Source organism: Anneissia japonica, unplaced genomic scaffold, assembly GCF_011630105.1.
Source record: "Anneissia japonica isolate Jap-2015-1 unplaced genomic scaffold, ASM1163010v1 scaffold287716_len795978_cov209, whole genome shotgun sequence".
NCBI classification, from domain to species: domain Eukaryota; kingdom Metazoa; phylum Echinodermata; class Crinoidea; order Comatulida; family Comatulidae; genus Anneissia; species Anneissia japonica.
Window position 1 is genome coordinate 477,193 of NW_022756589.1, and position 22,579 is coordinate 499,771.

General features: G+C 34.1%; 3 protein-coding genes across 3 annotated transcripts in view; 1 reads left to right on the forward strand and 2 right to left on the reverse strand.

The window, feature by feature from the left end:
• Positions 1 to 62: 62 nt before the first annotated feature.
• LOC117124239 (tetraspanin-1-like) lies at positions 63 to 13,853 on the reverse strand. The gene is made up of 7 exons (XM_033270391.1): positions 13,708 to 13,853; positions 4,374 to 4,450; positions 3,798 to 3,995; positions 2,915 to 3,097; positions 2,144 to 2,248; positions 1,578 to 1,760; positions 63 to 1,419 (listed from the first exon to the last, which is right to left on the reverse strand). Exons 2-7 carry the CDS (start codon positions 4,428 to 4,430, stop codon positions 1,354 to 1,356), a joined length of 792 nt encoding a protein of 263 aa, XP_033126282.1. The 5' UTR covers positions 4,431 to 4,450; positions 13,708 to 13,853; the 3' UTR covers positions 63 to 1,353.
• A 3,224-nt stretch (positions 13,854 to 17,077) lies between these two features.
• Positions 17,078 to 20,281, reverse strand: LOC117124267 (40S ribosomal protein S13). Its single transcript, XM_033270427.1, has 5 exons — positions 20,215 to 20,281; positions 19,228 to 19,355; positions 18,490 to 18,659; positions 17,798 to 17,898; positions 17,078 to 17,273 (listed from the first exon to the last, which is right to left on the reverse strand). The coding sequence occupies exons 1-5, from the start codon at positions 20,235 to 20,237 to the stop codon at positions 17,240 to 17,242; spliced, it is 456 nt and encodes a 151-aa protein (XP_033126318.1). The 5' UTR covers positions 20,238 to 20,281; the 3' UTR covers positions 17,078 to 17,239.
• Positions 20,282 to 20,492: 211 nt separating this feature from the next.
• The window catches only part of LOC117124230 (glycogen [starch] synthase, muscle-like), a 14,490-nt gene continuing 12,403 nt past the window's right edge, over positions 20,493 to 22,579 (forward strand). Inside the window, exon 1 of the mRNA XM_033270379.1 lies at positions 20,493 to 20,863. Within this exon, the coding sequence (XP_033126270.1) occupies positions 20,701 to 20,863 (163 nt within the window). The 5' untranslated portion in view covers positions 20,493 to 20,700. The remainder of the gene's footprint in view (positions 20,864 to 22,579) is intronic.

Below are 22,579 nucleotides of genomic sequence, written 5' to 3' on the forward strand. Positions count from 1 at the left end.
CTGCGGTGACGCCATTCTCAGAATAATTATCGACAAATGATTTAAAGAGGAATACACCAATATACTAAATGTGCAGTAAGTTTATTCAAAATATTCATAATCCTACACAGTTTCCATAGATAATATAGAACAATATGTAAAATATATTCCACTAGCTACAAACTATTTGAGTAAAAATCGGGTGGGTTTTTCGTCCTAAAGGTGGTGACAGAAGAGCACCTACCGTACGGTACTAAAATAAAGAACAAAACTATCCTGTTCTCGAAAAAGAGACACTTCAACTGTATCTGCTAAATATAACAGATTCTATATATGGTGGTTTCAGAAAAACAGTGTTCCCACCAAAATATAAGCACAGCCTATTGGGTTGCTTTACCAACTAAGCTGTGAGAAGCCCCACCCCTTCGATATTGTTGCTAAACAACAAAACGACAGCGCGTGCGTATGACGTGTGTATTCCTGAACCTGTTCTGATTGGCCAGTAGTTAACTGCGATTGACACTCTGGAAGGGTCCAATTTTATTATTGCTTAATACGCAATCGACAGATGAATCAAAGAAGCTTAGCTTATTTAAAATGTTCATAGAGAACATTATAACACGGGCCCCAGATTTCTAATCTAAATCTATATGATAACAAATTAGACCTAGACGTACACAATGTATTTACATTTTAGTTACTGTGTGAGAATATACAAGTTTTATCTAAACTTTTCATAGTGTGTATTTTTAAGTTTAAAACTAGCATACATTAAACTACATTATACACTCTACAATATGACTAAAATACCGTAAAGTCAATTCCAAATCAAGACAAAATTTTAAAATCATGAGTACCTCTAGATTGCACCATGTGCTCTCGAACATGATTTTTTTTTCAATAGAATAATCCATTACATTAGTACTATAGGCATATCCAACCGAAAATACTAAAATATACTGTTACCATACCAAAAACAATATAAAAAAAACTAAATTACTAAATTCCAATCTAATGATAAATAGGCTATAAAACCGCTATTATAACTTCAACACAATGTTTAAAACGCATATCAGCTATCAAGAGTGCGAATCGCACAGCTGGTGTTCATTAGCACTCATGAGTTCGCATTCATATATATATGTGGTGTGCATAGGCAAGGAAAATAATTAAAATCAATAATAAGTGATGTATAGAACGAAAACCAAGGTGTGGGTTATTTAGCGTCGGGTTTGTTCCACAAGATGTAAAACATTTGTTTTAAAAAGCATATGTTGTACACGGCATGGGTTTGAATAAAATCGATCACGTGGGTGATACGGTACCAGTTAGTAAATTGTAAGGAGTGTGGCTAAGCATTTGCTGTCATGGAACTTAAGCGATCTCATCCTGTTTTCTGACGTCACAGTAGATACACATTGCAAACACCATACAGAAAATCTACAGATGCGTGAAAAAAATTATGATAATTAATTAATAATAATTTTATACTTTATTATTATGATGAGGATAATGATAGGCCTAATGATAATAGGCCTAATCATAATAATAAAAAGAACGAATATAAAACAAATTAAAAAAAAAAATTCAAAAAGTACCTCAAGAAAAGCCAGGCCTAACCCAGTTCCGCCTACATAGAGAGCGTTGTCCACAACCCAGTCTTCAAAAGCTTCATAGCAGCCGTCTGAGTTCATGTTAGTTTTACTTGGGCTTGAAACGCAACCATCAGTATCTTTCGGTTTTGGGTATTTGCCGTCTACGATGTTATATGGATCATCAACCTTTATATGAAAAATAATCCAGATATGCCATTATTGCATTACTTTATGGTTAAAGTGCTCTCCCACCCACCCCCTCTAAAGTGCAGGTGTGTGGCTAGTAAATTGTAAAACACATAGGATAGGCTCATAATGTACATTAACATACTGACAAAATGGTATATTGGACAGGGATCGGTGAAAAAAGATACGGTCGGTCGTCATCTTTTTTTATCTGTCTTTCTATTTAGGCCTGGATGTTTTATTCCAAAATATAGGCCTATGTATCTTACTTCTTCAAACACCATTAAGTGTCTTAAAAAAATAATTTGTACAACATATAAAAACATTTTGTGTTACTCATAAGTCTCACTTTAATGTTAGGGACGGAGAATTGGACGACATACCTTACAACATGATGGGGGATACGTCCAATTCTTATTCATATACATGCTGCCTGCAAACGGAGTTGGCTCCCAGTCGGCTGAGGAGTTAGTTCCACAACATTCAAGCTGAACATAATCAAGACAAACAAAAATAAAGTTCGTGTATTTATCATTTCATTATTTATCTCTAATGTGATCACATGCTTACCAAAGGCCTATTTGTTTACACTAAAATCTGAAACTATGAAAATACGAAAATACAGAATAGGCCTAGTACTAATAAATGATAATGATGATGAAAATGGCGGTGGTGATGATAATTGCGATAATCATCAAGGCGGTGGTCGTAATACGATGATGATTTTGATCATAATTGTGATGACTACGCTGACGACAATGATAATGACAATGGTGATTATAAATATTATATCATATATAATAATAATAATATTAATAAAAATAAAAATAATAATAACAATAAATAGTAAAATGATAATGACAATGATAACAATGGTGGTGGTGATAACCATCACGGCGGTGGTCGTGATACGGTGATAATTATGATCATAATGGTGATGATCACGCTGACGGTAATGATAATGACAATGATGATAATAAATATTATATCATATATAATAATAATAATAATAATAATATGTTTATATTTAATAACATTGAATAAGTAGTAAAATTCATCTAATCACAGTTAAAATTTTAGTAACTGAATAATAATAAAATAAAATAATAAGTCATAATATTTGAAATTGTTAATGTAATATAAGTTAAGCTCACCAAAAACTGGATGCCATTCCACGCAAGATTGTATTTGTTGTCATCATCCCAAGGACGTTTGTATTTGTCCATGGAATCGCCAAGCTCGTCCTTTACGAATTCGTCCACCTTTTCCTTATACGCAACAGCAACGCAACAGGCAATGAATTGTACCAAGAAGATCACCAGAACTATGACAAAGTACTAAAACAGAAAAGGACTTTAAATAATGCTAAACGCGTTGTGTGAGACAGAGGCATTATGCATGCTATTATAAAATTAGGGAGTATTTGAAATCACAACTTGCGACGCAAGATAATAAGATACTACTTTATTGTTATCATAATGAAGTTAGCGTTGGAAATAGTCTTTCATATAGCGTTTCCACAGAGACACTAAAAACAGGTAGTTTAACTTTTTTGAACTTAAAGTAATTTAAAAATCGGGATAATAACAATGCACGTTACTACGAAGTAAATTTGTAAAATGATGAGAAAAGTCTTTTGCTATGCTATTATCATAATTGATGCGCTGCTCTCGACACTACAAACGTCTTCATTATCTAGTACTTATTTACAATGTACATATTCAGCTAATTAACTATAACTACATTTTAATTACTTGCGACAAATTTTGTAAATGCTGAATAATGATGTCGTTGTAATTATTTTCTTTATCAATATCACGCTATCCTCTTATAACCTATAGCATCACTATCCCACTGTACATCAAACCAGACAATGACATCAACATCGTCTATCTCTATATAGCATCACAAAACTTATATCCAATATCGTCACGCGCCACAAACATCAACACCACACAAGACCTTCATGATTCACCACATTGACAAACACTAGTACCACACTTCAAGCATCAACGCTATCTTCGATTACGTGCGTACCATTATCAACATGCACTTGTTCTTCTTCCAGGCTCCGCAGCATCCGAGGAAAGACACGATGACGATGAATACTCCCAACACGATGAGGATATACGCAGTGTTGGCTACCACTGGATTATCCAGAATGGCTAGAATATCCAACTTGTATGGATCGGTCACAGTCCATATCCCAACGGCAAAAAGGGCAATTCCAATTACCTGCAAACAAAAATGCAATAAATTTGGATAATAATTTATTTTATGAATTTCATTCCTGTATATTAATTACAGATACCCTAGAAAAACCAACGCGTTCGACGACAGGTAAAGCACAGACTTTGTATCTTTAGTGCTATCGTCACACAGCTTTGTAATGGATGGTGGTATTGCACCTACAAGGTGTACAGTAGCCCCTTCCAGGCTAAACCATTATTAGCTACGGACAAACTTCTGGAACATATACAAATTATCAAATTCATTTAGGCCTATTATTAATTGATATACCAGTAGGTCCTACTCATATTCCAGAAAACGTAATTGTTATAGGTTTATAGCCTAAGTACCATGGCATTTATAATATAGTACAGTAACACTTACAAAGAAAATAAGGTTGAAGATAATGAGCAAAACCTTTGCAAACGTTGGACAACACATGTTGATGGTGTACTCTGTACCTGTAAATATAATAATAATAATAATAATAATAATAATAATAATAATAATAATAATAATAATAATAATAATAATAATAATAATAATAATAGTAATTGATGCTATGAATTCTTAATAAAAGATTTAAATTTTTTTAAAAGATCGCTATATGCAATAAGCTTTTATTTATTATTGAACATATTTATACAGGATAACATATCAGGAGGATGTAACAGCCTGTCTTACATATGATCCTGTTTTGCGATACAAGCTTAAAATATATAAAATATACATTGCATTAATAAAATTGAAGATGACTTAATTACAAATAAGCTTTATGTATCCGCACAGTAATAACCCATCACCACGTGATCAACAGCGTATCAGGGAGAGGATCGGGGGGAAAGCCCAGACAAGTTTGCACTACTCTCCCCACAATACCCCACCCCAAGCAAAAAAACAATAATCAAGTAATTAAAAATCACTTCATATTACCACAGTCTGCCAGCAGGTGCCCCTCCCTCATGTTAATATATATGCACCAAGAATGGCCAGGCAGGGAAAGGTACCCGATAGGCCCATGAGGAAAATATCTAATTGACGACTACCCTGTAGCACACCACTGGGGCTCGGGGAACTTTGTACTGGCCCTGGAACCATGACCGTTCTTGGTGGCAATGTTCCCCTAGATGCGTCACTGCCCGGTGCTTCTTGTGATTGACAGTATGTTTAAGGAATTCATGGTTTAATTATGTCTAATATCCACTGAAAACAAGCTTTGTCAACTTTTTCAATACCGTATATGCTATCTATTTTCCTTTTTTTTTCCATCACTAACAATAGAGACACTAATGTCGCATGGCGAAATAAAATGGTAATGTCTCCGTCGTCCCTAGTTTTAATTATTAGTATTACCATGCCAACAAATCGACATCACCTTCGCATTGATTATTTATGGCTCTCTGAATAATAGCTACATTTACCTCATACAGCAATAACCCTGGTTTCTAGTCAACATAACACATTAGCATATATGTTACCAACGCTTAAATTGTAACCGAATACAATTGAATTTTAATGAATATACCTATAAAAAATTAATCAATACCCCTCTTTCCCCTTTTCATACCATGTTAGTTAAAAAGGATGGTTCTAAAATTTTCTTTCACTTGCAATATTCGTACGACTTAAATTGTAATATTTAATAGGCCTACATCCATCATTTTTTTTATTTAACCTGGTAAGTACGGTACATACAAATACATAACAAAACGGTCAGGGACAGATTTATGCAACATCGCAATCGTATATGTATTACCAAAAGAGGCCCAGGGGCGTCGCGTCGCGGAGGCATGCCCCCGAACCGCCTAGGGTAGGCCTAGTGTTATCTCGATCTGCCCACTTTCGGCCCCCCACCCTTTTTTTCGAACATCTCTGGATCCGCCACTGGCATGCCGGTAACATAAACGAATCCTTGGTGTCTGCGTTAAATGCCGATAGACCTGATCAACCAATGCTATGCTGTCTATTATGTATAAAAGGATTAAGTCCATCTTTAAAGGTTACGATTTGTACAAGGACATGAGTTTCCTTGTTCTATCTAAAAATAACCTCCTGATCATCGCTCATCCTCTGTGAGTCAGGACGTGTAAGTCAGTGTAATAATCCTAGACCTACATAAGTATAGCCAGGAAGGCTGCCCATAGAGTGTTCAGACACCATAACTTGAAATGTAATGGCCATACAATAGGCTCAGAAAATGGCAATATATAATGTATATATAGGCTACACACACATTATATAGGCCTATATAGTCATAAAACCTCAAGTTATTGCGGTAATAATTGCCATGTCGTATTCAAAAAGCAATCGATTCAACGTTCTTAAACCGTATGGTATTTCTTTCGACGTTTGTCTTCATGTAAAAATGAAATTTTAATAGTTTGCATTATACATGTCAATCCTCTCTTTGACGCCTCTAATATAATATATTAGAAAGCCATATCGATTGTCCCGGTGGAAATTAAACGCGCAAAATAAACAAGCGCTTCCCCATAATTCATTATGAATTCCTGTTGGAATAGACTACGCATTTGAATAGAATTGGACCTACAGATTCATTAACCATTAGCATGATTATGGTGCAGCAGCAACAACATGATGTGCCATGTATATTCTGTGCTTGACAGATCGATAGTTGGCCTGGGTGATGTGCTCTTGATTCCACAATATTATTACATTAATTCAATAATCGTCTAAACCTTGCAATTCATTTATATCATCAAAAGAGGCCTCCATAAAATCTCAAATAGAAGCCATTGGCTTCTTCTCAAGATAAGCCAATGTTTTTTGAAATGTAATTTTCTATTCGACAATTTGCTTTGGTTAACACCACAAATATAATTGACTGAGTGTCTAAAGAAATTTGGCTCACGTGCACTTTAAAGAACCCAGTACATCTTTCGAGATTAGTAGGGGGTTACCCCGGTGTAGTCCATACAATCCCTGTTGTGGAAAGATTGAATAGAATTGGACCTACAGATCCTTTAACCATTAGCATGATTATGGAGCAGCAGCAACAACAACATGTGCCATGTACATTCTGTGCTTGACAGATCGATAGTTGGCCTGGGGCCAGTGATGTGCTGTTGATTCCACAATATTATTACATTAATTCAATAATCGTCTAAACCTTGCAATTCATTTATATCATCAAAAGAGGCCTCCATAAAATCTCGAATAGTAGCCCTTGGCTTCTTCTCAAGATAAGCCAATGTTTTTTTTAATGTAATTTTCAATTCGACAATTTGTTTTGGTTGTTAAGAACACAAATATAACTGACTGAGTGTCTAAAGAAATTTGACTCACGTGCACTTTAAAGAACCCAGTACATCTTTCGAGATTAGTAGGGGGTTACCCCGGTGTAGTCCATACAATCCCTGTTGTGGACAGACGAGAGATTGCTGGTACCGGTTTACCGAGTAGGTCAGGCATGAAGAGACCCTTAGGGGAGAAGCAATTTCTGTACGAGCTAGTCCACACATAGAGCGTTTAGAGACTTTGATTTGAAGCGTTATATAATCTAACTCAGGCCCGTAACTAGGATTTTTTTTTGGGGGGGGGGGTTCAAATTTGGAAAAAGTGGAGCCTTTTGAAGAAGTTAACGACCAACCAATTGCGCTGACCACATAAATAAGAGTTCCATCTTGTATTAAAAGTTGCTACTGTCTATAAAGATTATTTGAACAGAATTTTGTTTTTTTTTTGTTTTTTTTTTAAGTTTAAGCAATCTTCTTTCGAGATTTTTTTGCCATCCAAGCGGAGTCAGCTCTGTCTCTTATACACATCTAGATGTGTATAAGAGACAGAAGCTTTCCCCCCCCCCCCCACTGGTTACGGGCCTGTAACTGCACTACACTGCATTACAAACAAATATTTTGAACTTATCAAATACAGTATGTTATATCATATTATAGCTATGAAAGTTTTATTTATTGAATATAATATTAAATTTTAAATGGTTAAATATTTAGCGTTAAAGTCAACTTACCGTACCTTTTTGATTGATTTTTTTTTTAAATGAGCGACAATCTGACATTTTTATTGATGTTTATGTTATTCGGTTAGGGCCTACTATTGAAAATAAAGGAAACTGTTGTAATCGTTTGATGTAGGCCTACTAAGATTTATTATAAAAGCTATCTCATACATTATGTACCGTATGTTTCTCTTACTAATTGAGAATACAATCACATCACATGTTTTAATTATCATAACAGCAGATTCATAATTTTGATATTTTTACTTAGAGCGACGACCTAGACATAAGTACGCTTACTTATTATAAAATAGCATAATTAGGCGTATGTCTTGCGTACCAAATTTACAAACTAAAGTTTAATAACATTGTGACAATTATTTTTAAAATAATAAGATTACTTATTAATTAATATCATAGAAAATATTTATAGGCCTAAAATTTAACTTTCACTGCTGAATGCTAATTAAATGTTGAAAGTCTAAGGTAGAAACACCCTCTCCACCACCTACTCTGGCCCACTATACTACCAATTCTGCTGTGGAAAAACCAGAACCATATACTCTGGTCAGCGCTAACCTAACATAACGTCAACAGAATAATTAATTCCACGATATGATACAATCGATATCATGCAAGCTAATAACTACAGACTTCAATGGAACACAAATTTTATGGCTGAATATCAAAGAGCTGTGTTCCTTTCACTAGTTATCAAGGACAAACTCACAGGTTTCTTCATAATTGTGCTTTGATATTTCTATACTTGCTTGACGAAATAAGTGGAATTAATAACGAATAACTACTTTGGGGTCATTATCTGTATAATTAAAATCAATTAAATTCATTATTTTAAAAAAATGTAAATTCGCCACTGGGGCATTTAGAAAATGACAAAAAGGTACTTATTAACTTGTTTTTGTTGTATCAAAATGTCAAAATGGTTTTCTTTTCGAATTCAGACCTTTTGATGTTACAAGCGAACAAAAATAACACACCAGTGGCATTAAAAAGGTCTGAGAATAATACCAGATAGGTTCGCAATGGGAGTATTGGTTAATCTGCAATTCAGTCACGTTAGACCGATTGTCGCATACATATGGTGATGATATGCAACAATAAAATAAAATGTACATAAGCTTTACAAGTTACATTTGTTCTATTGTCTTAAATATGGTATTGCCACAAAAATCCAGGTTAGGCACATACGGGCCTTCCGTTACAGTGTACGGTACTGACGATTATATTTTTATCGAATACAATCACTAAATTTAACTTATAAGTTGATTTCAATCCTTTTGGACGATTGCTGGATAAACGAGATTCTTCCGTCAAATTACAATTCAAAGTTGGTATTTAACTACAGTATTGTCTATTATTACAGTTAGATGAACAGAGGGAAAAGTGGGTTGCTCAGACACAGTAGAAAATTATGTAATATTTACGGGAAACCTATAGATTTAATTAGGGTGTGACGTTCCACATGTATTGTCTGTGTACAAGATGTAGCAAAATATTACAACGTTGACACAGTAGAAAATTTTGTAATATTTTCGGGAAACCTAGAGATTTAATTAGGGTGTGACGTTCCACATGCCTTGTCTGTGTACAAATGTAGCAAACTATTGAAAGAAACAACTAAATTTAATTGTGTAAAGTTGATTTTTTATTTTGTGATGAGAGAACAACATTTCTTACTATTAGTATTTATTTATTTATTCTTTCTTTATCCTGAAATTCATTTTCAATACAAATTTACTGATTTCCAAAGTGGCTCAGTTAAAAACAAACAAATATGTATAAAATCAAATGATACAAGAAAAAAATTTAAAAGAAAAATGATTGCAACAAACTCGCAGAAAAAGTACACAGTTTGTTTATTTGTTTTTGTTCTAATTTAAATGTTTTAAAAGGTTTAATAATTAAATAGCATTTGAAATAACATTTTTGAAGATAGATGTTGACAAAATATTTAAGGTCAATTTTAATACGATTGGATTAAATTTGGTTGATCTGTATTTAAATGTTCTTTTACCCTGAGAATTATTGTAATTTAGTAAAATTTAGGTATTACTTTGACTACCTTTTTTGTTATGGCTATCAGTAAAAACGAATTCTGATGGCAAATAAGGTGGAGCAATTCAATGCATGTTTAACCATTTAAAAAAATGTTGCTATTGTACTAAATTGTGCTATGTGAAAATTTTACTAGTGTATATGTAGGCCTATCGTACCAGCGAATACAAAAAAGCCTTATGTAATACGGTAGGCCTACTGATGATAAAGTTGTAAAACTGTCTGCCATTGGTAAATCGTAAAGGTGAGGGCAGAAAACTCCTGCAAAGTGACAAAAGTGTAGGTATTTTTTTAAGTTGACTTCTTCAAATATTTATAAATTAATGAATAAGAGATTTTGTTTTGTTGAACTATATTCTCCACAGCATAAAAGGCGCTCAAGGTCAATAACGCTAACCATTGTTTGAAATTATGCATTAAAATATTATTGACAATACAAAAATGCAAAATATAATAAACATAAATGATGACTAAGACGCCTACAGTGCTCTATTAGTGTATGATAACGGAATGCATGCTTTACATTGTTAATAACTGTTTTCGAATATTCCCCTCAATATTTGTTGTAGGCCCTAGGCCTATATTTTATTGCTTGAAGTTCCATTTTTTTCTGATTAAAAAAGCAGAAAATCGTATCATACGTGTTTAGCAGCAGTGATTATGTGGTCCTGCTGGGCTAAGTTTGAAGGTTTTAGCAAAAGAAAGATTAAAACTAATGGGACGATGCAAGAATTTAAAAAAATACCACGGTAAACACCGCGGTAAACCTGGTGAAATGAATAATTTCCGTGCTCTGACGTACCTTATAGTTGTGTTACCTTGACCGTGCTCAAAGAAGAATACAGCTATATTTACTAGACTTTTTTTTATAGAACACATTTTATAAGAACAATAAAGCTGAAATTTCTTAAAGAACAAATTGAGCCTGAAGATAATGCCAAATGAGGTTTTTAAACAAAATAGAAAAACAAAAAATCATACACCTTATTTACAGTTGGTATGACTATGTAATGCCTCTATAATACAGTAGGCCAACAATAATGCTGCTATACAATAATAATTTTCTATGTTTGAATAGCGTGTAAAATATAAAAATAATAAGAACATTTTGAGCCTGAAATCGGCCAAAAGATAAGAACACTGAACCTGGGCAAAATTTTACTCGTTCTTGTAAAAAAAAAGTGTAGGCCTATAGCCTACTATATGGAAGTAAAGTGTAAAGTGATCGTCAAAAATTCCCTCAGTTAAAATTGTATAACAATTGAACACAGCTCTAAGGTGGTATAGTACAACAATTGTGTGTGTGACACACCGTAAAATGAGTAAAGCCGTCAACAAGTCATTAAGAAGCTTTCGATTGCACGACGACGGTAGGACGTAGAACGTAATGACGTCAGTAAAAGTCATCTGCGCATGCGAGAACGTTAAGGTCACCTCGTCGAGTAGATTCTGGAACGCAATTTTGCCAAAAATCTTCGTATGCAGAGAACGTATTACGCCATGTAGGACGGTCACGCATGAGTGATTCCGTTCTAGCGTCGCGTTGTCGCGCACACTGAAAGCTCCCTATTGAATTGTATCACGACGGTTACCACCTTGACTTGTGTCTTTCCATTGTTATAATTGAAGATCCTCACCCCTGTACTTAACTGCATTGTTTTCGACAAGTTCTGTCAATAACATATACATTTGGTTAAAACACAAGGAATTGATTTTGGGTGTCACCGATATAAAAGGTTCGAATATGTACTGCGCGCGTGTCATCAAATTCAACTGCAACCACCTTTTCGTTTAATTCTGTCCGGATTTCGCTTTTAGTCTAAAGCGCATAGGGGTTTCTAGGATTCTGCGCTATATAAATTTAGGCCCTATTAATTATTATTATTAATGCAACCTACTGACTGATGAACAAAACGGGATATTCACAAAAAAAAAAAAAAAAAAAAAAAAAAAAAAAAACCTTAAAAAAAAAAAAAAAAAAAAAAAAAAAAAAAAAAACCTTATTTAGCGGGGAGGAGGATAACAGAGTAATACAATGGTTTACGAGGAACACTGATGGAAACATAAATTTATACCTGAACTATAGCTTTAAACGCGTCTCCAAAACGGGACAAAATTGCGTGAGCTGTGTGTTTAAATGCGCCACGCTGTTTTTTCAGTGTAATTAAATGTTATGGTACAAAATGTTGTTATTCCTCTGAGCTAGATTTCACCATCATGCACATGGTAAATACATTTTTTTTGTGCTTAATTGTGTATGACTGTGTACACAAAAATCACACAATGGGACTGCTATCATATACTACAGCAAAGCCTTGGGCATAATGCACCGTCCCAGTACGGTATACATTTCAATAATGGCACTGCGATTAACTTCGTATTAACATGGGTACTGAATTTTAAAATGGGGTCTATACAAACTATATATCACCTTTCGTCCTTAATTTCGGAGGCGATCTCTCTCATATCCACGGGGTGGCAAAATTTGGGCTCACCCCGCCAGCCAAAAAAATTACAATCACGTGAGAAAATCATTAGACAATAATGACAAAAATACTAAGCTTTCTGATTTTCACAATAGGTAAGAGACGCCCAAAAAATTTACTCTTGATCATTGGTTCCGACCCTCGGACATGTTCATCGAGCCACCGCGCGGCGCGTCACCCGGGAGCTCATCTCTGCACCAGTCATTGTGTATGGTGGGAAAGGAAAATTGATTAGTTCCAAAAAAAAAAATATATATATGATGGCATAAGAAAGTATAATACATACTCCAAGTATTGAAATACACGCCATCGTCTTGGGATTCAATATTTCGACATTAATTATATCATCATCAGGAATTATGTATTATACTTTCTTATCTGAGATTAATCAGTGGACCTTTCGGTTTTAAGATGGCATGATACATCAATAAACAAATACACATTCCTTATTTAATTCGATGAATGAATATAACAAGTGTGGCATTCCTATCAGTTCGAAGTCAATCAAACGGCAAAGGTTTTGTGGGAACAACAATAAAGGCGTGTCTTGTTCTAGGTCAACATCGGAACTGAATGAACTGAAGCAATGGCGAAATATATATATATATATAGAATTACTATAGGTCCAGAATTACTATAGGCCAGACCTATTTATTTAAATCATCTATACTAGCCGTATGCTCGTTATATTGCCGTGTGATTACCGCGCCTGTTTGACATTTTTAAAAACGGAAATTTACATGTAAAGCGATGAATAATATCCTTACGTCGATGAAAAACAAACCATGGATGATTCACAAAATTGTGAATGAGACTACCACGGTATATATTTAAATAAAACGTTTCAACGTTTCAACATCGTCAGTACTTAAAACTCTTCCGATATACAGCATATAATTGTGGTAATCAGAATGCACTCGTGTTAAGAAACACAAAATACAGACTTTCATTAAAACAAACATTCACACTGTGCGTCTTGTTGAGTCAAATAATAGTAGGGCCTCAGTGGTTTTGCGTCTAGCCTACGGACGTGCCTTATCCAAACAGAACCTCAAAAAAAAGATGAACGAACTAAACAACCATGTCTATTCATCTATAAAACATATTATAAATATCGTAACATAAACATTACTAAAGTTAAAGTTAGAAGTGTTTTTTATATTGAAGTAAAAAGGCCTACCTTCTTATATGCAGGAGTTGGTCTCAGCTCTCTTCACATTCAACTGCCGTCTACGTTAAGCAACACAGAGCGTACCGTATGACGTCAACTTTCCTCTTACAATCAGCAATACAATCAAACTATGGAATCTATTGTTACGGGCACAGAGGTATCTAATTGTATCTTCAAAATGGACATGTGACCATTTATCTTATACCTGCTTAATTAGAGCTTAAGAGTTGAATGAGGACGCGCTGTAGTGTGGCCAGATTCACAAAAATCTTTATAAAATCAACTTTACCAAGGCAATTCAACACAACTCGAAATTGTGCGAGTACTTGCGATAATACGTACACGGACCACGCATCATTTCCGTCACCACGAGTTGAAGCGACATCCATCTAAAAGTCAGTTTACTAAGTTGTGCCACAACACGGCATTTCCAGATTAATTTTAAACATATTTTTTATATACACATTTAAAAACAATAGGCTTATTTTTAAATATTTACAAAAATATTTATATCAACAGGATTATGTTAATTATTATGCCGTATATAGGCCTACTTTTGGGAGAGCTCGTGGTAAGTCCATCATCCTTCCTCCATAAATGATCAATAAAATTCGTCTAAATGCAAGAATAGATCCATTCAGAATTATGTGAGTGATCCAGCAGTTTGAACCAGTGGAAAGGGATTAAGCCCATCCCTCCTGTCTATGGTAAAAGGAAGTGTATCGGCGGTCACGACTTCACCAAAAATAAAAAGAAAATTGTTGTTATATTGGGTTGACTAAATCATGCCGGGTGTACAGGCCCACGCCGGGGTCTCCAACAGAAATTCTGAGATATCCACATGTTAGACACCTTTCCCCTCGGAATGTGTAGTAAAGAGAGCCACCACTCATAGGTACTTTAGCACACTTTCTCTGTTAAGCTTTCCCTTCCTTATTCATGAAGGTTGGGAACAGGCTGTCCAAAATGTTGTTGGCCGATTTGATGCATATAAAATATCTTAATCACTGCTTTAATCATTCAGCAACTATATTACATCAACACTATATATATACTGTCTCTTATACACATCTAGATGACAAGGCTAGGCCTAACTAGACAGTGCAATAATATGTGATAGAAAGTACACTTTCGAAAGAAATAAATTAAAATTAAATTTAAAAAAAAAACCAAAAACAAATAACTAAGAATAATCCAGTTGCAGAGGTACCTTGTACGTATTATACAATGCTAACAATGCGGCTCTTGTATCCCTAGTTAGGACAAGGCATCCATGTGCAAAGCAGTGGTGTTTGTTTATCCATGAAAAAAGCACGCCGGGATAGTTCGCCTTACCAGGAAAAGGTGACGTAATCTAGCTTATGACGTATGCATGCTTACTATATTGTGAGTGTGACATCACCGAAAAATGAATATTTTCTATTATAACCAAAATATTAATAACTACAAGGTTTCTGGGCGTAAATTCCCTTAATACGAATTAAGGGTGGCACAATCTCCTTGCCATACAAATTACAGCTCCCACTGACGTCTCAGTCGAGAAATACGGGTAGCTGAAGTTTTTCTCGCAAATCTGACTACGAAACCATATCCAAATTTCACGTTCCACTTTTGACCCTGATTTGTGCTTCGCACTCGCCGCTGACGGCGGCGTTCCGGGGAGGGCGGCGCTCCGGGGAGGGGCGGCGTTCCGGGAACCCTGCGTCTAGAAATCTCGAATGTTGTTACAGTAATTGAAAAACACTTTGTCCCAATCATGGTTTCGAACTTATTATATGATATAATCAGGAAAGAGTGCCAATTAACTCTTCCCTACTATAATACAGTTTAACCTCCAGTGCGACCGCCTCCCGTAAGCCACCTCCTTTATACTTATTAAAAGTATTTTAAAGTACCAGTATATATTGTACATTTTTAATTTAATAAATTTAGATATGTTTTTTTGCAAGATGAATGTAAAACTATAATTATTAAGCAACATAAATTAATTGAAATTGTGTTTAATTATTATCATTACATTGTGAAATATTTAAAAACTGTTTCAGTTGTAAGGGTCCAAATTTATATACAGTAATTCTATTCCAAATTGTACTGTATTTGTTTATGTACGTTTGCTATTTTAAAACTAAAATTTAAACAATATATTTTGTAAATTTCCTTGTAAGTCTGATAACTAATTAATTAGCTTTTTAAACTACTGTATGTTCTAATTTTAATAAATTACCTTTAATATCTGAATTTTATAAATTTGTTAGTAATTAAGTGATTCTTGTTTTTTTTCTTCATGTATTGTTTGAGGGCCCCTAATGATGAGCAATGCTTGATATATGGTATTAAAAAAAAATTATAACCAGGAAGCATTATTGTACATATCGTCGCTCACATCACGAACTAACACAATCGAAGTAGATTGTGTTAGTTCGTGAAATCAGGAAAGCATGTCAAAATACGTGCTGCTGTTAAGGACTTTTTGTGTGGTAAAGAATACAAAATTGCTTGACAACCAATACACGCTCATTTTGACACGCTACTGTGATTTCACGAACTAACACAATCTACTTTGATTGTGTTAGTTCGTGATGTGAGCGACGATATATCACTAGGTGCTGTGTTGATCAAGCCTCGAATAGAAAGATCCCACTTAAAAAGTGGGACAGATGAATTCGGGTGTTACCCGAAAACATATTTGATATGTTGCATTTTTACAAGTGTTCACACATTGCATCCAGACTGATTTTTTTTTCTTAGAGGTTTTATAGAAATAAATGTGGTAAAAACCTCTTAATTCTGTCTTAAAATTTTACCCTGGCTGCGCCCCTGCCATAGGAGTCCGACAAGGGTAAGGTCCTAATAAATTTTGCCTGGATCTTCCAGTTAGCATTCCAGGGGTTGATATGAAGGGTTGAGGTTTTATGGTTTAGGATGGTCAAATGAATATTTTTATTCCATCCACAAAATGGCATTCACTTGGTAAAACTATCATTAATTTGCTAACATTAACCAAATGAATGTTTGACCATTTTGATGATGGTGAATTTTTACTAATTTAACATTATGGTACCAAACATAATACTAACACATTTATTATTTCTAATCACTCACAGGCATCGGTCAACATTTCCATACTTTCTACAATTTTGTCATGATTCTAAGTCTGTTCTCGTTTTGGATTTAGTGATGCACTGAGTAAATTAGTTTAATTTGCAAGATTAATTATATTGTTATGGAACTATGATAATGGCAAAATATAATGCCAGACGAGGACACACCTGCACACAACCTTGTAGTGACGGACTTTAGTCGTTGCAAGATGTAACCAATCTGTAGGTAATATTACAAAAGCTTGGTTTATGAAGAACAAAATCAATACAAATGAACATAATTTTCCTGCTTCCTGTCCCTTTATTAAAATTGATGATCAATGAACGGAAAAAAACTCTTTCATAATTATTGATATTTTTTACAAAAGGAAAATGAAGCTTATGCGACTTGGCGTGGTTCCTGCTTGTTGGTTGTCATGGTGATTTCGATTCACAGTTATTTATGCCACAAGAGCTGAAGCAGTTGACGACTCACTGGAAAGAAAAATTATTTTCTTGAATTAACTTGGTTTTGCATGGGTACGTCATATATTATACTTATTCAGCATGAGTATATAAAAGCACAAACATTAAAGAATAATAATTCCAATTATAATACAGATTTTAAAAATATTGCCAAATAATACGCAACACACACACACACTCTTTGCCAGAATATAAGTGTGTTAAAGATTTGAACTCCCTACCAATAGGTAAATTTCAACACTTGATTATATTTAGACATTCATCAACAATTAGCGAATTGAAAACAAATGACACTGCCTCTGTTCCCTGGATTCACATTCACATGTTCTCGCATTCCATTTTTTCCCTGTATTATTTATGATGTCATCTGTTTTGAGTATTTGGGACCCCTCCAAAAAATCCTGTGTAGGATTTTGAGGGTTATATCCCAGATATCATAACTTTCAACTCTATGTTTATTGTCGTTTTCCTTGTTTTTCGTTTATATCAAGTAAATCAAATCAAATCATCAAAGTCATATTAAATTTACTTACTACTTCCAGTTGGGTGGCAAAACTCTTTTTGTCTTGTAGTATCTGGCCAGACGGTAGATACGGCTTTCAACAAGAATAAGACGGAACTTGGAATCTTTGTCCTAAAACAATTTTAAAAATTGAATAGCTAATTCAAAAGCATCAAATAAGTTGTTTAAAAATTATGCCTCATGTAGACCTCTCATTAACATTCTTTCCCATGTGTTTTTTTGATAGTTTTATTGTCAATTTTAAATTCAACGTCAATTATAAATTCAAAAGCAGAAAAAAAACAAAACAAACTTTTCCCAAAAACTATATATACTTAGTCAAAAGTAAGTGAAATGTATATGACTGGTGTTACATGAATGTGTAAAATAGTTGCAATTGTCTGTTTTAAATATGTTTTGTATACTATTCAAATTATTTGTACTATACATATAATATGTAAAAATACATATAAAAATAAACAATAATGCAAACTATGTATAAATAAAATATGTGTGACAATAAAGAAATACTGAAATTAGTTACCCATTTAGACTTTTTAAATGACATAGACAAACATAAATACTTTTATGTTCTTTGCCAATAACCAAATTTACACTGAGTGTTTGAAACACCAACCACTCCTATAATAAATGAACAATTACCACCAACAAAATATTAAAGAAATTAACACAAATATAAATAAAAATTTTAATTGATCGCACCTTTCGATTTCTTTCCAAATGCTTTCGGATGGCAACAGCCTTTTTTATGAGATAATACAGATCTTCTGGGAGATCAGGAGCTAGGCCTTGAGATTTGAGAATACGAAGGATTTTATTTCCAGTCACAAACCTTACTTGGGCTACACCATGGGAGTCCCGAAGTATGACACCTGAAATATTAAAAAGAAATGGATAGTTAAGACTGAAGTCTAAGGTAATTGTGAAGCCAGCTCCAACAATCAACACCTCAGATTTGTGCATAATCGTTTGAATAATAACCACGGCCACATTAAAAATACAAATCATAGGAAATTATGTTAACTAAAATTGTCAGATATGCGTATAATATACAATGATTAACGTGGTATAAATGTGTGTATATAATGTATAATAAATTGTGTGATATAATGCACAAATGAAATACAGTGTATCTTTTTATAATTATATTAAATTTTTGACTTGTTTTGGTTAAGAACATTTGTAAGTTCTAGTTTGGATAGGCACATATTTTGATGAGTGTTTACACTTTTGCCTGTCCTGGTATCTCTAGAATTGCTCACTATTTGTTGTATTAGCAGTATGCGTAGGTATTTTTTTATCGTAAGTTGTATGAAAGGTAATTTTTAAATTGTATATTTTTATACATTTTTAAAAACCGAATAAATATAATAATAATAATACTTCTTTTACACTGCCAAGAATATTTATGTAATAACTTTTAAACTATGTTAAACATACCAATTTGTGAGGGGGTCAACCCTTTCTTAGCAAGCTTAAAAATCTGATCCTTGACATCATCTGATGACAGTTTCAACCATGTTGGCACACTTCTTCTGTAAGGCAGCGAGGAACTGGAAATACCCTTTCTAAAAATATCAGAAAAATATATATATTCATATAGAATATAAAATATATAGACCACCTGTCTGGTGGGTGGAAAGCCTCCGTCTATATCACTATAAGACAAATGAATGGGCATAGCATAGGCAGGCCTATTCATAGACTGTAAAGCAAGATCTGCACAGGGAATGTATCCTTGAAATTGGCCTTGAAATTCGTCCCCGCATTCCAGAAAATAAGGGCCGATTTCTGTGTGTGTGTGTGTTTCTGTGGGTTGACCTATCTATCTAGGCCTAGGCTATATAAAATCATAGTATTATGCACACCTATTTTCCTATCGATTTTTCACGCAAATTCGATACAGTTTTTGAGGTATCATCCACGCAATTAGAAAACTTTACAGTTTTGGCCTTTGGCTTTTCCAACAACTGTCAATAATAACAATAAACATCATGAAACAACATATCACAATAATGAATAATAGCCTGCCTAATTAAAAAATCAAACATTCAATTACCATCAACAGGCACATAGCCATAGATAATATAAATCAAACAGTACACGAATAATTTCATGTAGTAAAAACAAACAGGCTAGGCCTAGTATTACAGCTAATCAAATGTTTAGGTACGAGTACGCCAAAGTGGGTACGACGAGTTGTTGTGTATACGTGTGGGCTTTTGGATGGGTAGGTACGAGTTGACCAAAACACCCACGAGAAAGACACTACGGGACGGTCACCCATTCCACAACTAAGCTTAGAGCATGCTAGTTCTCACTTTTTGACAACTAAAAGAAAGTTTGGGCATTCATATATATTTATACAGCATATTTTATCTACATTATGTGAAATAAATGTGATTTTATAAAGGAATATTTCTTTACCCAGGCGCATGCATACGACCCATGATGGCAGATTTTACGAAGAGAAAGGTCACGTGGTACTTTGTACGCTTATCTTCCTCATTCGTTCATAATAAAATAAATCTTACTTACATTAGTATAATTTGAATTTTGCTGTTCAATTTATTAAAATAATACATTTTTTATATATAAAAATACATTATTAGTGTAAATATTATTCTAGAATATTTATGTAATTTATAATATATATTTTAGTAGTCTAGGTAGGACTTTCATTGATAGGTTAAAGGTCACTTCTAGGTGCCTTAATTTATTTGTGGGTCAACCTACGACTCGCGAAAGATCGAAATGAAGTTCGGCCGAAATGGCGACGCTGACCGACTGGACTGCAAATAATTCAAGTAAAATTTCTACTACTAGCTAAGGCCTCATTATATTATCTGGTAGTCTAGTACGAATTTAACATTTAATTTTTTTAGTGAATTTCTTCAGTGAAGCACGAACGAGATGGCACCCACCAAGAAGTTAGAGAGATCAATGTCAATGTCTCGTGTCCAGAAGACCCTGCCAGGGTTTGATATTCCCCTGGGAGGTGAGATGGACAAAGGGGCTACAGCCTCTGAGCAAAATATGTGGCTTTTCGAGATTGCCTGGGAAGTAGTAAACAAAGGTACGCCTGAGTCATTGGTTCTGTATTTTTGCAGTCTCAGTTTTGGTTGTAATTATAGGAGCCTAGCCCTAGGGGCCTATATAAATTTAATTGAATATTTTTGTTTAAATAAATAATAATTATTAATTCAGTAATTGATGGCCTTATTTAGGCCTAGGCCTAGCATTTCTGTAAAATTTAGGATATGCCTAGGCCTAAATGTTTTCAAATATTAAGTACAGTATTTTTTTAGTAAAGCGCATTGAGGCTTTATAGCGGAATGCCCTCATAAAAGAATCAAGTTATTATTATTATATGATATAAACGAGGCAGCAAATGAAAATGTAGACCTACAACTTGCAGGAGGAATGCCTATCTATATAATGTGCACACATCTATGATATAGCTGCCAGATATTTGTAGAAGCTGGAGCAGATCAGTTTGGAACCCACACAAAGAATGATGCAGCCAAGTTGGAATCAATGGTGTGCAGCAAGTCTTTTCTTTCAGCAGATTGACATTGTAACCTCCATGCTAAATGACCTTCGGTGACAAAGTTTAGAAGAAAGACATAAATATAGTGTCTTCCTGATGGAGATGTAACTTGTAGACCGTGGGTTGAGGCTCCAAAATCGGCTTAGTTTACGAATTCTGTGACCCACCGATCCGCGCTACTTGGCATTCGCACAAAAATGTCAATACTATTTTATTGAAACATAATATAATTGTCGGCAATCGTAAATTTGGGGAAACTATAACAAAAAATGAGAATTTATCTTTCGAAAAAATAATGTCGTTCACGAAAGCAGTACCCAGTCACAGCACACTTACCATACCTGTTAAGCATTGATGAGACACTATTAGCCAATCACAAATGTTCTTGTAAACTCGGTAACTAATGTAAACAATGTCGCAAGGAAAGTGACAATGTATAGCAATTTGGACGAAAGTTCTCCTGTTTTAGTGGAATATTATGATATAAGTATACCAGCCTTTAAATAAAATACATTGGTAATAGTTTGTAAGATTTTAGAGGTAGTAAATTGCATTTCCCGTCTTCTGTCGACTGCCATACCGTAGTTTTTTAAGCCAAAGTCGACCGTGCTGTATGTGTATTGTATTACTTATCTAGGCCTACATATGCATAGTAGGAAGGGCAAGAAGTAATGTTCATCGACTTTGAATGAGACAGGAAATTCCTGTAAATATATAATATATTTTGATTCCATTTGGAATCACTTTTTTTTTTCTGTTTTTGTTTTTCTATAATTAAAAAAATGTACATTTTAAAAGAAAACTGAGGCTGAATTACTTCAAAAAATAGAACACATTGAGGCTGATGTAAAATTTCAAATGTTTTTATTTGCATGCAATGTAAATAAATAACATTAATCAGTATTTCTTGCCATGCCTGTTGATTTTTGTTTAACTGCTTGAAGACCTTGGTAATATGGACTGAATAAATGAATAAAAGTAAAGCAATTGATGATTCCAATAAGGTGAAACAAATAAATTTTTAATATACCTCAGTTCAGCCAGTTGCATCCCATCAGCACTTTCATTATCTCTCTGATCACTCACTGGGTATATACATTTAACTACACAATGTCAGTAAACACAAGGTTGAAAGAAGTTTATGACAAAAATCTGAACTTTTATATGAATATTATTGAAACACTGTAGCACATCATATACCTACACAGAACTGCTTTAAACATAGCTGAATATAGAGTTCAA

Bases quoted from the DNA above. Each gene is read 5' to 3' on its own strand.
- LOC117124239 (XM_033270391.1), bottom strand. From the start codon at position 4,430: ATGTGTTGTCCAACGTTTGCAAAGGTTTTGCTCATTATCTTCAACCTT. The intron at 3,996-4,373 runs GTAAGTGTTACT...TTTTGTTTGCAG, and splicing joins TCTTCAACCTTATTTTCTTT to GTAATTGGAATTGCCCTTTT. The intron at 1,420-1,577 runs GTACTTTTTGAA...ACGCATCTGTAG, and splicing joins TAGGCCTGGCTTTTCTTGAG to ATTTTCTGTATGGTGTTTGC.
- LOC117124267 (XM_033270427.1), bottom strand. From the start codon at position 20,237: ATGGGTCGTATGCATGCGCCTGG. The intron at 17,899-18,489 runs GTGCGATCAATT...AAATTGTTTTAG, and splicing joins ATTTGGAAAGAAATCGAAAG to GACAAAGATTCCAAGTTCCG. The intron at 17,274-17,797 runs GTAAGTAAATTT...TTTTCTTTCCAG, and splicing joins TTGCCACCCAACTGGAAGTA to TGAGTCGTCAACTGCTTCAG.